Raw genomic sequence first — 15,629 nt, forward strand, 5'->3', positions numbered from 1 at the left:
CCCACCTAGCGGCAGCGACGATAGCGACGAGTGCCTTTCTCACAATCTTGATCTTTGTGTGAAAGATTGCGATAGCTGCGCTCTGCGAAACCCTTCTCCCCTCGCACATACAATGACCATTCCCTTTTGCGCAGCTGCGCGATTCATGACATGATGGCTCTCCCACTTGGATTCATTTACATGCCAAATATTGCTCTCGATAAGCTAAGATCAAGGCAGGGCAAAGTCGCCGAGCTGCGCCTCGAGCTGAACAGCGGTGGAAAGAAAGATAAGAACTATGCGACCAAGAAGATTGCGCTCAAGCGCATTGTTGCCAACATGACGATGAGCAACAACGACATGGTTGCGCTGTTTCCCGACATCATCGGATGTATGAACATTTCGAGCTTGGAAATCAAGAAGATGTATGCACCGCAGAAGAACGTATTCCGCTGGAATGTGAAGGTCGATATTAACAATCTTGCGCTGATAGGTGCTTTCTGTACTTGGTGAACTATGCACGAGTTCGACCAGAGATTGCGGTTAATGCGATTCCGATACTGGAACATGTAAGTTCAGCGACGGTATCTCAAGCTCAAGTGTCACAACAGTGAGCTAACTTGTGGAATCAGGATATCGAAGACCCTAACCCGCTAGTACGAGCACTTGCTCTACGAACGATATCGTATATTCACGTGCGCGAGTTCGTCGCTGCCACGGTTCCTCTAGTTAAGCTTATGCTGAGAGACTCCGATCCATATGTACGAAAGACGGCTGCATTCTGCGTTGCAAAGCTCTATGATCACGACAGACATATGGTTGAGCAGTCAGACCTCATCGATCGACTCAACTCGCTCCTCAGAGATGACAACCCCACAGTTGTGGCCAGTGCACTGGCAGGATTGATGGACATTTGGGAGAGGAGTGACGCTATTAAGCTGACTATCGACTACACCAACGCCTCGAAAATGGTTGCCATCCTGCCTGACTGTTCTGAGTGAGTCTACTATTGCAACTAGGAGCACTTAATACCTATATGGATTTTGCTAACTGTCCATCAGATGGGGCCAGACATATATCCTAGAGGCGCTCATGTCCTATGTTCCCCAAGAATCGGGCGAAGCCTCATTGCTGGCCGAACGAATCGCACCACGACTCTCCCACTCCAACTCATCAGTCGTCCTGACTTGCATTCGAGTGATTCTGTACCTGATGAACTATATTGCCGACCAGAAGCAAATCTCAGCTCTATGCAAGAAGCTCTCTCCGCCTCTTGTTACGCTGTTAGCCAAGGGCTCTGAGGTACAATATCTCGCACTACGAAACGCCCTTCTCATTCTGCAAAGACGGCCCGAGGTGCTACGAAACGATATCCGAGTCTTTTTCTGCAAATACAACGATCCCATCTACGTAAAGGTCACCAAACTGGAGCTGATCTTCATGTTGGCCAACGAGAAGAACATTGATGAGGTTCTCACTGAGCTGAGAGAGTATGCCACGGAAATTGACGTGCATTTCGTACGGAAAGCCGTTCGCGCCATCGGTAAGCTCGCTATTAAGATTGAACCAGCCGCTCGACGATGTATCGATCTGCTCCTGGAGCTTGTTGCCACCAAAGTCACATATATCGTCCAGGAGGCCACGGTAGTGATCCGAAACATCTTCCGCAAATATCCAAACCAGTACGAGTCAATTATCGGCACGCTTTGCGAGCATCTGGACTCTCTTGACGAGCCAGAGGCCAAGGCCGCCATGATTTGGGTCATTGGCCAGTATGCGGATCGTATCGAAAACAGCGACGCACTGCTAGAGGACTTCCTCTACTCGTTCCAAGAGGAGCCTGTGGAGGTTCAACTGGCACTCCTTACCGCAACAGTCAAACTCTTTATCCAGAGACCAACTAAGGGCCAGGAACTGGTACCCAAGGTCCTCAAGTGGGCTACAGAAGAAACGGATAATCCCGATCTGCGTGATCGAGCGTACATGTATTGGCGACTACTATCGACTGACATGAATGTTGCAAAGGGTATCGTTATGGGAGAGAAGCCTCCCATCACGGCCGAGTCAGAACGATTGGAATCGTCAACATTGGAAGAAATGTGCCTCAACGTCGGCACCCTGGCGACAGTCTACCTCAAGCCGGTGCAGTCTGTGTTCCGCTCTGCCAGACCACGAAAGTTGATTGATTCTCCGGCACTGCAGAAGCAGCATCTCGCCAACAACATTGACAACCAGAAGAGTATCAGCATGTTCGGCAACGGAGGCCAGCCTACGAATATCGATCTCAGGACACGCAATGCCGTGGCTTCTCCTACTACCAACGGAGCACCCAACTTGGCACAGGCAGTCAGCGACGCGGACGCGTACTTCTCCAGCATTGGCACGCAGCAGATGGCAGCCATGAGAATAGATGGCGGAGACGATGGCTTTGGAGGAGGTGGAACGGGCTATGTGGTGAATGCCCTTGCGCCACAGGCTGTGTTGCAGCCGGCTCATGGCGAGGGTAACGGCGACTTGCTGGCCTTGTAAGCTGAGAAGATGACGAGACGGACGGACAGGAAGAACATGAGTCAATGAACAGAGATTGGAGAGGCATGAGATGAAGCTTGATGCTTCGTCACCTATCGCCATGTACGTGCTTGTTAGGAGCAGCGTTGTATGATTTTGGTTCAGGATGTAATTTTTAATATCCCTGCATTTTCTAAATATCTTTTACCACAAATAGTATGAATATCATCGATTCTTGCACTTTGGTTTTTTATGCTGAACAAACTATCATTACCCATATTGTATGCTGCTACCAGGTCAAGGAAATGAGGACTAAATCCTCCGAAAATCGAACCACCAGGCCTTGCGAATCCACTCATCTACAAAGGTCGTTTATCTCGCACGCAAGCGGGCTGCAATATTGCACGCCTTGTGGAGCAATAACGAGAACAAGATGCACAGCATTCCTGTTCGTGTGGGGAAGCGAGCGAGAAAGAAGAGCGGGCCCCCTTGTGCAAGTAGTAGAAGCTTGGCGATTCAATTTGTATGGGTCATTTGCGGGACTTTACTCGTATAATACTGTAGTATCCATCTGCATATCATGCTGCTTGTGAGGTTTGGGCTGTAGGGCTGTTAGAGCGTGCATATATACGTGTACTTCGTATTCTGTACGATATGTCTGTCATTCTTGTTCATCTTTTAATACTGGTTTGCTTTTTTTAGAACACCTGAATTTAGGAATCACTTGTTGGGGGAAATCTTTGGGGCCTGAAAAGGGGGAGATACCAGCTTTGGGTGGTAGATTATTGGGCATTGTCCGTGTCAGCTTACAATGAGAAATGAAGTGTGGCAGGATTCGACCTGAGTAAAAACAACAATTTCCCTCGTAGTAGTCTCTACTTTTCCCTCACTTGAAATGAAGATGAGCAGACTTGCGCGAGTTTGATTCAATCAATCCATAAGGTTCTCGCTTAGCCATCACAGGCGAGCTGGGGCGTCTTCTCACATTCCGGGAATATCCACAGCATGACCGGCACATCTTCCTTTATCAACACCAATCCTTACTCTAGCATTATGTAGCATTTCCAATACAGGGGCCTGTGCCTTGCGGGTACATTGTGACCCGGGAGCGACGGCAGTGGGCGGAGCTCCAATTTGAAGCTCTTCAAACGGAGATTGCAGGCCAGTTTGGCCAATACTACGCTGTACAAAGCACCAAGTACAGACAGATGTTTTTTTTTTTTTGCCCCTATTCCAAATGCCGATTAGTATTAGTGTTTGGCATACGAATTACTCGTAGTTGAATTTTCTTTTTAGAGTTTATGTGCCTGTCAGACAAGCAACACTGAGAGTGGCTTGGAATGAGCTTAGACCTGGCAATAGATGTTCCTGGTATGGTGTGAACGGGCATGCTTTGTTGGCGTTGGCGCTGAGGTGGCGCCGGCTGGAGATCATATCGGTAAGAAGCTTGTATTACCTGCCTGTAGTATAGACCGAGTACGGAGTGATAACGGGAGAATTTGCGCCTAGCATAGGCGCCACCGTAGCGCGGCCTATTGTGAGTTGATTTCAAGGCACTAGGCATGGTGTGTTTCAATATCCATAGACGCCAGGTCGGCGATTTGTCTGGGGTGAATGACACTGATAAACAGGTACTGTACTGTACAGAGCCGACCTGGTAGCTGCTCGGCTAGAGCAGAAATGTGCCGGATGCCCCGTGCATCCCATGTACGGGATTGCTGCTGCTAGGCACCTACGCAGCGCGTCGAGTATTACGGTGACTCCGGAATCCGTAGCCAAGGTTTATCTCGTCGATATCAAGCGGGTGAAGGCCCTGTCATCTCAAAAGATGGGAAGAGCTGAGGTGATATCGCCTTGTTTCGTCTATTTAGTCTTAATTAATAAATCAAGGCATCCGTATAATTTATTTGTTTTGACCAGGTTCAAATGCCGTCCTTGCATCGTTACCGTGGCTCTGGCGTTTGACAAGTTCGCCCAAGTTGGCAAGGCCTTCCCGGCTTAGGAAGGTTAAAGTCAATTGTGTTGGCTGGCACTGGAAGAAGCTGCACATGCAATAGATGAGGCGGATATGAGCGCTTGTCTGGGCCTAAAGCTTGACTATAAGCGAGTGCGTCAGTATGAAGTGTTTTTGCTGCAAGACGAGCCACTAGCCGCCAATAGTTGTACATAATCCACCGGGCTAGCAATACCGGATGGGAGCCGGCCAATGGACTGCAGTAGCAACTGGCCGGCCAGATGCGGGTGTGATCTTCGTCTGTATGTATGCCAGGCATTTGCCTGTATGTAGTATGATGTACTCGCAGCAACTTGGTGTGCGAGTCTTGTGCGCCTCCAACAAAGGGGTTTGCGTGCTTCGTATGGTACGATTCGAATGCTGTGCAACTGCCATTTCCCGTAGGATTCAGCATCTGATAAAGATTGTCCCAGCATCATCTTGTTTGCACACGGGGATACCCACCTGTATCCCGAAATTCGGTTCAACTCCACTCCAGGTCTTAACAGCAGCAGCTGTGTCTAGATCCTACTCGTGTCCGGTAAAATAGAGAATAGAGTAGGCGAATAGGTAGCAAACGAAAAGTGCTGGGTTCCTGGCAGTTCGGTATATCTTCCTGGTCACCGGCTCTCGTGTTAGTTGCAGATTTGGATCTGCTGCCGCCCGCTGGCTGTTTTTAAGCCGTTGGACTCATTGTTGTTTGTTTGATGGGTAGCCGTTGTTAATTGGGCCCATTTGTGTTCTTTTCTGCTGCATGGTCCAGTTGCTCGGAAGGGAAAATCTCCAGTGCATATTCCTCCGTACCTGCCTCATCATCTCTTCGGTCTCAGCCTCTCACCGACTTGGCGGCAGAATTGGTCTTCATCTTTTATTGTCCTCTACACCTAAAACTAATTGGCTACCATTCCAACAGCAGCATCACCACCTCAACAGCCTCCATCATTCATTACTTCACTCGGAGCACCGGACCACTACTTGGTTCCCCGCGCCACTGCATACGTCTGTGTGTCTCCATGCGGCCAGTGGTGTGTCTCGTTGGCGCTACACCGACAGGGGTCTGATTACCTGGGAACACGAAGTGCCGTACTCATTGGCTTGCCTCTCGTTCGCTCTCGTACCAGCGGCTGATCTCCGTTTGCTCTATTTGAACTTTTTTTTTTCCTTCTTTTTTTTAACCCCTTATCTCGGCATCTGGCGCAGCTGAAGGGAAAAGGGAGAGAAAAATTGAATGAGGCTTACCAGAAGCAGGGCGCTTCATTTCCACACCACACCTCTCCATCCTTCTGAGAGGCGTGCGCTTTTCCGTCTGCATCGGGCAAAGCTTCCCAAAAACAGCACTCTTGATGCTCAGCAGCGCTTTGGTTTCGTTTGGCTAGCGCATTCATCGCTCGTTCGCTTTGCATTCTAGTCGGAGTCCCGCTCTTCGTTTCCTCCCCCCCACACCCCCCGTGTCCCCGGAACTTGAAATCTGGGCTGGTCGCTGAGCCGGTTCGTTGATTTGATCTGCCAAGGTTCACTCGGTGTTTTGTCCCAGCGGTGCCTTTTTTCCATCCTTTTTCCCTTTGACATCCATCTATCTATTATCTCCCATACACAGCCAGTCTCTAACCGAGACTATTGAACCCACTTTACAGCATTGAAATCGTTCGTTAATACGCCAGCGCTGCCTCTTCTTTTTTTTTACGCGCTCTTCTTACCGCGGATGAATTGAACCGTCTGATACGCTCCTTTGTCGAGATTCGCCAACCCCCTTTGGTGCTGCTGCACCAATCCCGCATTCCTCGCATCGCTTTGCTACGGCGTTTTCCCAACTGAAACATGTCGGCTGCTGCGGATTCTACCATGAGCGGTGGCAGCGCTGCTCCTGGCAAAGACTCGGGTCTCGAGCAACCTACAGATGCTGTGCAGATGAATAATATCCCTCAGACGCCTGAGGCAGGCGATAAACCCAGCAACGAGGCGACTACCGACGCGACCAAGGACGTTCCCGCTGTCGCGACGACATCGACCGACCCTGTATCTACCGACAATGGCGAAACAACTGCTGCGACTTCATCGTCAAAAGGCAAGGAAGTGGCCAGCGCTCCTGAGCCGACAGCCACTACCAAAGAAGATGTCACTCAGGAGGATACTCCTAAGCAGGACACCCCCAAGCAGGACGCCCCCAAGGAAGAAAAGCCAAAGGAAGACAAGCAGGAAGAGTCAGCTATGGCTATCGGTCCGGCAACAGAAGAGATTAAGGCTGCTGGTTCTGGCGGAGCCGATGGCCCTGTTTGCAACATTACTCTGCTGCTAGCATCTGGCGGCCGACATCCATACAAGATTGATGCCAAGTACCTCAGCAGGAGACATGTCGCCATGCCGGATAAGGACGAGAGCGGCAATCCTGATCCATTCAGCATCAGCATCTACACACTGAAGGAACTGATTCTGCGAGAATGGAGATCTGACTGGGAGGCCAAGCCTGCCAGCCCCAGCAGCATAAGGCTGATTCACTTTGGTAAATTATTAGATGATAAGGAGCAGCTAAAGAGTAAGCATAGCCCCCATTCTTTCCTTTTTGCCTACCTTTTATTAGCTTGTTTTCTTCACAAGCTCTTCTCTCTTCTATTTGATTTGTTGATTATCATTCCACCGCTCACACTGGATGCAGAGTATCAATTCAGCCCCGATAGCCCCAATGTGGTCCACATGAGCATCCGGCCCCAGGATCTTGATGAGGAGGAACCCAAGTCTGGGAGCAAGAGCCTCCCTGCGGGCGCCGCAGATGGGGATGGCGCAAGGGAGGGACGTTGCTGCATTATTTTATAAAGCGATTATAGCGTGTGGTTCGGACGCCACGTGCCAGCTCGTCCCTCTGTGCCATTTTCTTGTTTAGCCTTTGACGGCAATACATATGATCGGACGACTGCAGAGATGTGTTTGCATAGACCTTAGCCGCTGAGATGGATGTTCTGCGATGCTCGAGTGGTCTCTGAATGGCAATCTGGCTTGCTTGAAAGCATTCACTGGTTCAGATATCACTGCACGCAAGAACAGCTCAGTGTGTCTCTTTGACATTAATATTCCGTTTTTACAAGCTGCTTTTGGAGGAAGGTTTATTTTTTATTTTTCCTTGAAAGTACTTCCCCCTTTTTTGCGTGTTTTGAGTTTTGCTACTTTCATTTTCATTTTCGTTTAGCCACTCAGGGAAGCAGCGCGATGGGAATTTCAGACGCGGAAGAATTTGGGAAAATTGGGGATCATTACCGGCGTATCATTACATTATTGATTCATGTACAATTGTAGCCTCTGTTTCGGTTCTTTTACGCTCCTTACATCTTTCATAATTTCACAAGGACCCCGTCCCCAGAATGGGGGTGGCTGTTGCTATTACAGGATAGAAATGCAGAACATATTTCACACTACTATATTGGCACCATGCAGATGAAGCCACAGTTATCGATTTTACGTTGCAAAGATAGTAGGGATGCTGATCTTTTTATTGATTTTGTATTCCTTTGTTATTTCTTGGACTGTTCATTTATCTCATGCAAATCGGGACGCAGAATCCTGATGTAGTCTCACAAACCGCCATGTCTGTCTCTTTTCTAGACCGGGCATACAAATGAGACTTGAATAGCTTGATTTCCTTTCTATTACCCTCATATATCGCTAGCCACTCCCCATTTAGTTAATCTTCAGCTTCTTCTCCATCTCATCATGGATTCCAGGCAGCGCCCTTGATTCTTCACCGGTAAAGACGTCCTCCCAGGTAATCATATCCTCTCGCCCTCTCAAGATATCTTCGTGCACGCTGGGAAGACCGCCTCCGAGAGCCATGGGCCGCCACTCGCCCTCTCGGACAATCTTGAGCTCCATGCCTCGGCGGATGGGCTCGGCGATGCCAAAGGTGCGCTTGAGGGACTCCATGCGGACGGCCTCCTGGGTGGCCTCCCAGTTCTTGAGGCGGGCCTCCAGCGGGTGCGCCGAGACGGGCTTGTTAGAGGCGGCGTCGAAGGCCGAGATGCCGACACCGTGGCGGAGGGTGTCGTGGATTCCGGGCGCTGAGGGGGCCGAGGAGGAGTTGGAGGCGTGAGAGAAGGTTGTGGGTGCCTGGGAGGCGGGCACGATTCGCATAGACTGATTAGGAAGAAAAGGATATTGTTAGCTGGTAGATATGAAAGAGGGAGCTTGGAGAGGGAGCTGTTCTCTTACCATGATGGGTGGTTTTTCGGAGGATGGATGCCTCACTGGGGGGGTTGGAGATGAGGAGGAGCGCTCGATGCAGCTGATGCCGGGAAGAAAGAAACGATCAAAACTTGTGGCAGCGATTGATCTATACCAAAAGACGAAAGAGATGGCACAGAGAGATTGGAGACAGGCGGGTGGTTTGCCGTTGAGGTTGATGGTGATGACGGAACGCAGAGCTGCCTTTGGCTCCAGGCGCCTTACCTAACTCTCTGTCAAGCTACAGGCTCCAAGCAGCCTCGCGTCCGCTAAGGCGTTGCTGCTCCTGCTTGCTGCGAAGGAGGGGTACGTACCTTTTCCGACCTCCACCCCACTTGCTGGAGTCGAGATGCTCCATCCAATCCACTGCCAAATACCCTAGACCGATCGCGGAGAAAGCTGGTGTCAACATCAATTCGCTGCATGACAGCGTCGTTGAATACGATTGTCTCTTTTCAGACTTTTTCTTTTTCTCTTCTTTCTCTTAGTCTGTGACCTGTCCTATCTGTGTTGTTTACGCTTCATTTGGGCTTACGGCCATTCAATTGGATTCGTAAAGTGCCTACCTACTTATGCTCACTTGCGGGTTTTGGATACATACAGCGTCTCAGCTCATCTTCAATTATATGATGCAAGATTCAGCTTTCTCTTTGATATAGATTTTAGCCATGCTCAGGAATATCCCGCCCTCGGCGCGATCGCCCATCATCCGCATCGCCAATGGCACTTTCTATCGGCAGCATCCGAATTCACAACCATCGCCACACGCTAATCCCGCTCTATTTAAAGATCTCCAATTTGAACTGCCGTCATCATCGCCAGAGCCACACAACTGGTGCATCGTCGGACCTTCTCTGTCCGGAAAGACGACCTTCTTGCAAGCTCTGAGAGGAAGGTTGCTCTGTGAGCCTCCTACGGCAAGGTCGTACCCATACCTGTCATCAGATGCAGTATCTTCGAGATTGAGAACCCCCAACAAGGCGATTCAGTATGTTGGGTTCGATGCTGAGCAGGCGGCCGGAGGCTTGGGCGGTGCAGTAACAACATCAGCGTATCTCGCTGCACGGTATGAGTCTCGTAGAGAGATTACTGATTTCTCACTGAGAGACTTTCTGGTGGGAAATACAGAGCTGAACCCTGCCAAGTCTCCTGGTCAGGAAAGCCAAGAAGAGGGCGGCATATCGGCTGAGCTACTGAAGCGCGTTGTCAAGGACCTTAGACTGGAACATTTACTTGATCTGCCCGTGACGTTCTTGAGTAACGGTCAGGGTAGAAGGGCAAGGATAGCTCGAGCGCTGCTGACGAGGCCCGAAGTTTTGCTCCTAGATGAGCCATTCATGGGACTCGATCCTCCGACGGTTACAGGGCTGAGTCCGTTACTGGAGTCTCTCGCTGGAAAGGCCAATCCGCGACTGGTGCTGAGTGCCAGACCGCAAGATCCTCTCCCAGAATGGATTACACATCTGGTGTATCTGCGTATGGACTGCCAGGTTGAGTCAATGGGACCGAAGGAGGTCGTGCTGGATGGCCTGAAAAAATACATTCATGGCGTCAGAGTGGGCGGGCTAGCAGAAGATGAAAAGTTGCCTATACATACTTTGGCTGATATCGGGAGAGTTTTATCTAAAGATTCTGCAGCCCAGGGCCACAATCAGCCAGAATCTTCTTCGACATCATTTTATTCACAGCAACCTGTCAATCCTAATGCTGAGCCTCTGGTTGAAATGGATGGATGCCAGGTCCGCTATGGTGACAAGATTGCTCTTGGAAACTGGTCACAGAAGACGCCTCAAGGCGATAAAGCTGGACTGATTTGGACTGTTCGACGAGGTGAGCGCTGGGGTGTGTTTGGTCCCAATGGCTCGGGCAAAACGACCATTGTCTCTCTCCTTGGCTCTGACCATCCGCAAACTTACTCGCTGCCTATTAAGCTCTTTGGGAGAAGCCGTCTACCCGAGCCCGGTTCTGGACAGCGCCCGCTTACTTTCTGGGACATCCAAACCCGTATTGGCCATTCCAGCCCAGAAGTCCACCAGCACATGCCGAGGAGCCACACCATCAGACAAGTGGTTGAGAATGCGTGGGCAGAGACTTTTGGCACAAAGCCCAAGCTAAGCGCTGAGGCAAAGGCAAAAGTCGAAGCAGCGCTCAAATGGTTTGAGCCAGAGCTGAAGCCAAACAGTGCTGCTGGCAGCGAGGGATTGAAATGGGCTGACGACTACATGTTTGGCGAGATTTCATTCAGTGCTCAGCGCGTGGCGCTGTTTATACGATCTATGATTAAGGGACCCGACATTGTCGTCTTGGACGAGTCCTTTAGCGGCATGGACGACGCCGTCCGGGACAAGTGCACGCTTTTCCTCACAGACGGAGAAGCAAAGACTTATGCGGGCGAGGAGATTGTGCAGAGCCGGCAATCCAAGGATGGCACCGTCAAGGTGGAGGGCTTGTCAGACCAACAGGCGCTTATTTGCATTGCGCATATCAAAGAGGAGGTGCCGGACTGCGTGAGAGAGTGGGTTTGCCTGCCGGAGGCGAATACGGAGCAGCCGGCGAGATTTGGAAGATTGGACGGTGCATTGAGAGAAGAAGAGAAGAGATGGAATGAGATATGGGGATTTTGAAGACTTGATGTTGGCTGGAGATTTATGAAGGCGAAGAATGCTTTGTATAGATAAGGATAAAATGTAGCTATGCATTTATGCTATGAATTAGAGTAAAGGCAGCAAGTGGCGACATGTTTCACTCATGACTATGAGTCCACTGAAGTCTTCATTTTTCCTTCTCTCAAATCTAAATCATAATGATATGAAGAATCTTTATTTGATTTTAATTTATATGAAAACAGAGATTGTTTGAATGCGTTCTGGTATAAAAAGAGTCTCGTGATGTTGATCGCCTGAGTTCAGATGATCGTTCGCAGTAACATCGGCACGTGAGTCTGTGGGCCGCTTCTCGACGTCATCCCAGCAAGCCGAACCTCATTTCCCCCATATTCAACCAGCAATCTCTTTTCACATTTCACGCTCACCAGTCGCATTCACCTACTTTAATAGAATTACGACACAGGCCTTTATGAATATCTACATAATATTAATTCAGTCAAGAAGGAAAAATCCACCATGTCCGACGAAGAAACGCTCACGACGAGCCACTGCCTTCCATTCATCTCCCTCACAGAACCCATCGAAGTCAGCGAATTAAGGTATCCGTCTTCTTCTCTATTCGTTCCTATACTCGATGGACAGATATTGTTAAGTTTATTGCGAATTATGGTCTAATAACCTGATAGATCAGATGGTTTCACCGACGCCTCCGCATTCTTCCAATGGCCTTTTCCTAGCCCGCTGTTATTTGTAAATGAGACTAGCGATGCGCGAGATCACTGTGCCAACGAAAGAAGTGAGCTTATCCTGGATGCTGACTTTGACCTATCTTTTGTTTTTCTCTTTGGCAATGTTTCATGAGCTTCAAAGTGGAATATTAACTGTAAAATTAATCATGACTAGCTTTCCTTTCGTATCTTCGCCTGTCCATATACATGGCCATCGTGTCTGTCGCTATCACCGTATCATTCCATATCAAGGGCACACCTAGCGAACTCGAACGCCGGGTAGCGAAGCCACTAGGTGGTATCTTCTGGATTCTATCTGTTACAACGTTAGCTCTAGGCGTAGGGAACTATATAAGTAAGTTGATCTTTCCTGAGAGCTCCCAAAGAATATCCATGGCGCCGGTGCCTAATTATACTTTTCTTTTTTAGGAACTGTCAATATGTATGGCAAAAGAGCTGCCATTGTGCAATCTGGTTGGAAGACACAAGTAGTAAGTTTAGGTGTATCGATCTGTAAACGAGCAAAAATGTGTTGACCCGTACATTTACAGGTTTTGGGCGGAATCGCCTTTTCTATTATTGGGACGTGCATCATACTTCTTATTATAGACAAAGTACGCCAAAAATGATATCAACAGCATTCTGAGATGATTGTTTTTTCTGCGTTTTTTTAATACCCTTTGGAATACAAGGCTTAATACAAGCTCTCAATAAAGATGTACACATATTTGTCCATTGATTCAAAACAAGATGAAATCGAAAGTATACCTGAAATAACATAACTCCAAATTTCTCTACAAATAGTTCGCCATGCGCCATGCTCCAGTCCAAAGTTTATATACCATTTGTAAAACAAAACAGATCTCTAGCACTCGGGTCTTCAGCCGGAACAGGCTTCGTACTATCGTCCTTACATCCTCCAATCTGTGCACGGAATGCTTGCTTATATTTCGCTGCAGTCTTCTCAATGGTGGTGTCATCCGTGTCTTTGCCATCCCAAGTCAACCACGGCATGTGGTAAAGGAGTGGCAAGTCACCCTCATGTGGGAGCGTCGCCAGCATATCCAAATGCGATCCTGGATTAAATCCGTCCGAGGTGAGCTTAATGGAGTCTTGTTCCTGCTCAGCTGTTTTCCCTTCTTCGTATTCCTCCGGTACATCATAGAGATCTGTGTGGATGCCGACTATAGTATTGGCGGTCTGCCGGGTTGGGTAAAGGGTGACATATCCTCGAAGCCGTGATAACTGCAGAATATATTCCAGCCAAGCAGGATGCTTTTTACCAACTTTCTTCTTTGCAAAAAGATCCGGCGTTGTGGACGAAGCATGCTGCTTCTCCAAAAGCTGAGATACGTAGCCATGAAGCTCTACCCACTTATCGCCGAAAATGAGAATCGCATCGCTGCTGGGGGCCTGCCAAAGGAAAGGCGTGCCCTGTATATGAGACTCCTGTTCCTCCAACGGCTTTGGTGGTGTGAATTGAGTAGTATCGTCGAGATATGTCGTAGGCGCCGAGAGACTGATGCCGAAAAGTTTATTTTCCCAATGCTGCCGGATGGCAATGGTTGAATATCGTCGCTGCAGAATCGAATATTTGACATCTTTTTAAAGTTAGTTTGACAAAATTCAGCTGAAATCGTTTGAGTTTGCTTACAGTGAAAGAACTGAGATGTAATTTCAGCATGAGGCGATAGAACTATGACATGAGAGTGATAAGGCTTGGTTGGCCAGAATGACTCCAAGAATCTGACAGAGCTCTCCTCTTCACTCATTTTCTGCCGAGGAATGCGGCGACGAAGCGATAGCAGCTTTGTTTTGGGAGCTACGCCGTGAACCTTTGGCGGCCACTCATACCCGTTCAAGAAGTTGGTTAGGTCCTCTTCGACCGCTGATGAGAGTTCGACCGTTAGATGGGGCAGAGAGACGCCGGCCAAATCCGCTCGAGCGAGAGACCTAAGTAGCCGCTTGAGATTACCTGTGCCATGCTGAGGGGCCTGGATAATGACGTCAAAATGGACCTCATTCCAAGCTGTGGTAAATAAATTGTTAGAACATGCGTGGATTAAGGACGACTGCTCAACGAATCGCCTTACCTGCTAAAGCAGAAGAATCAAGCTTCGATAGCCATGAGAACCGCTGGCCTGTATTCTCCGGGAGTTCAATCAACGTAGCGCCTGTGTCTTGGATCTTATCACGGAGGCCGGAGAGGAAATAGCTTTCTTCGGTAGATGAAGAGTCTATGATGACCGCTTGTGGGTGCATATAGAGGTTGATGTAATCTGATTATCTGTTAGAACCACTGCTCCAAAGAACATTGCAATGGGTCAGCTGGTTTGCACTTACAGAAAGCTCGGTTTACAGAAAGGGTCATTCGTGCCTCGGCTGCTATTGTGGAATGGTCAGGGCGAGCATCTATAATCGGTTAAATCAGCATTTTCCCCGACATGATACGGGTCTAGCTCCCATAGTGAAAACAGAATACGCCGTACCATGCATAACCAAGGGACACGACTTATCAATGCCATTGATCGCCAGTAGCTCCTTGATGGAAATGTCACTCCTGCTCATCAGGGCAAAATGTACATAGTTCTGACGCTCGTTGGCCATTTGGCATGCCATTGGGAGCAAAAGTGCAGCGCTTTTAAGGCTAGCTGCTGAGAACAAGATATTGCGATTATTCTGTAGCCTCCCCCCTGTTTCTACCATGATGGCTTCCAGTGAAGGACCCAAGTGTGGAAGCCTCAGCGGCCCATTGTACGGCTTGGACGGTTCCTCTGCAGTCTTGCCTCCACCACTCTTAGGTTTGGTTTGGGGCTTTGGTATCTTGGGTGTCTTGGGAGTCTTGGGTGTCTTGATTATAGGAGCATCCTCCTCCATCCGCGGTGCATCATGTCCATATGTAGGAGGGCGTGGCCTGTCATACATGGGCATCAAGTTTACCGGATCAAGAGATGATGCGCCAGCAGCTGGCCCAATGATCCTGAACAGTCCATAACCTGTCAAAAGGAAGACGATGGCGTACAGAATAAGCCGGAGGACAGAGGCTACGCCCAAGGACGCTTTGGGGGCAGGTTGCCAATTGTCAGCATGCTTGGAGTGTCGAGGCAGGCCGAGATCATCATCCTTTTTGTTGGCCATTTCTTCGTCGTCGCGCCAAAGTTGCGACAGAGACCAGCCGCCGCGGGTTGCGGGAGGTGGCATAATTTTGCCTTTGGCAGCTCAAGCCTGGCTGAGTATTGCTGGCTTAGAATGTCTCAGCGCAATCCAAATAGCTTACAAGGCTCTTTAGGGGCAAGACAATAGGTGAGAGGGAGGTGCTAGTCGGAACCAGCGGTTACATGGCGGGATCAATTCTGGCGCCGATCGTCTGCTCTGGTTGCCGGATTGAGAGCTCTGCAGCGATACGAGTTGAGGAGAGATGAATGAATGAGACGAGACGAAATGGGTGTTGTGGCAGCTTATGGCTTGGTGTCTCCATAAAAGGCTAATTTGGGAGCTCTGTCGTCTATAATACGGAGTCTGGATAGCGCTGATTAGATAACGATCTAGTACTAGGTACCTCGCATCCACCGGTGATATTAGCCGTGGCGCATGTACTGATGCCTT

At 49.2% G+C, this 15,629-nt stretch overlaps 7 protein-coding genes across 7 annotated transcripts; 5 read left to right on the forward strand and 2 right to left on the reverse strand.

Moving 5' to 3' along the window:
• Positions 1-153: 153 nt before the first annotated feature.
• GGI43DRAFT_424317 (adaptin N terminal region-domain-containing protein) lies at positions 154-2,508 on the forward strand (the record flags this gene model as incomplete). The annotated part of the gene is made up of 4 exons (XM_083208355.1): positions 154-404; positions 473-548; positions 612-976; positions 1,041-2,508. The coding sequence occupies 4 exons, from the start codon at positions 154-156 to the stop codon at positions 2,506-2,508; spliced, it is 2,160 nt and encodes a 719-aa protein (XP_083058361.1).
• Positions 2,509-5,122: 2,614 nt separating this feature from the next.
• Positions 5,123-5,930, forward strand: GGI43DRAFT_118220 (uncharacterized protein). The gene has a single exon (XM_083199016.1). It carries the CDS (start codon positions 5,235-5,237, stop codon positions 5,682-5,684), a length of 450 nt encoding a protein of 149 aa, XP_083058362.1. The 5' UTR covers positions 5,123-5,234; the 3' UTR covers positions 5,685-5,930.
• A 244-nt stretch (positions 5,931-6,174) lies between these two features.
• GGI43DRAFT_118151 (ubiquitin-related domain-containing protein) lies at positions 6,175-7,323 on the forward strand. The gene is made up of 2 exons (XM_083199011.1): positions 6,175-7,013; positions 7,134-7,323. The coding sequence occupies exons 1-2, from the start codon at positions 6,299-6,301 to the stop codon at positions 7,289-7,291; spliced, it is 873 nt and encodes a 290-aa protein (XP_083058363.1). The 5' UTR covers positions 6,175-6,298; the 3' UTR covers positions 7,292-7,323.
• Positions 7,324-7,944: 621 nt separating this feature from the next.
• Positions 7,945-8,988, reverse strand: GGI43DRAFT_411146 (proteasome maturation factor UMP1-domain-containing protein; the record flags this gene model as incomplete). Its single annotated transcript, XM_083206686.1, has 2 exons — positions 8,678-8,988; positions 7,945-8,602 (listed from the first exon to the last, which is right to left on the reverse strand). Coding segments are annotated over exons 1-2 (452 nt in total), but the record flags the coding sequence as incomplete, so codon positions are not given.
• A 91-nt stretch (positions 8,989-9,079) lies between these two features.
• On the forward strand, positions 9,080-11,689 carry GGI43DRAFT_411147 (P-loop containing nucleoside triphosphate hydrolase protein). The gene has a single exon (XM_083206687.1). It carries the CDS (start codon positions 9,358-9,360, stop codon positions 11,311-11,313), a length of 1,956 nt encoding a protein of 651 aa, XP_083058365.1. The 5' UTR covers positions 9,080-9,357; the 3' UTR covers positions 11,314-11,689.
• Positions 11,567-12,755, forward strand: GGI43DRAFT_118184 (DUF202 domain-containing protein). The gene is made up of 5 exons (XM_083199012.1): positions 11,567-11,894; positions 11,982-12,091; positions 12,199-12,378; positions 12,453-12,514; positions 12,575-12,755. Exons 1-5 carry the CDS (start codon positions 11,812-11,814, stop codon positions 12,650-12,652), a joined length of 513 nt encoding a protein of 170 aa, XP_083058366.1. The 5' UTR covers positions 11,567-11,811; the 3' UTR covers positions 12,653-12,755.
• GGI43DRAFT_411151 (uncharacterized protein) lies at positions 12,357-15,477 on the reverse strand. The gene is made up of 6 exons (XM_083206688.1): positions 14,513-15,477; positions 14,367-14,435; positions 14,117-14,302; positions 13,678-14,052; positions 12,577-13,624; positions 12,357-12,516 (listed from the first exon to the last, which is right to left on the reverse strand). Exons 1-5 carry the CDS (start codon positions 15,222-15,224, stop codon positions 12,858-12,860), a joined length of 2,109 nt encoding a protein of 702 aa, XP_083058367.1. The 5' UTR covers positions 15,225-15,477; the 3' UTR covers positions 12,357-12,516; positions 12,577-12,857.
• Positions 15,478-15,629: the final 152 nt, after the last annotated feature.

This window comes from Trichoderma evansii (genome assembly GCF_050947405.1).
Source record: "Trichoderma evansii strain SZMC 28006 chromosome Unknown GGI43scaffold_17, whole genome shotgun sequence".
Classification (NCBI taxonomy): Eukaryota; Fungi; Ascomycota; class Sordariomycetes; order Hypocreales; family Hypocreaceae; genus Trichoderma; species Trichoderma evansii.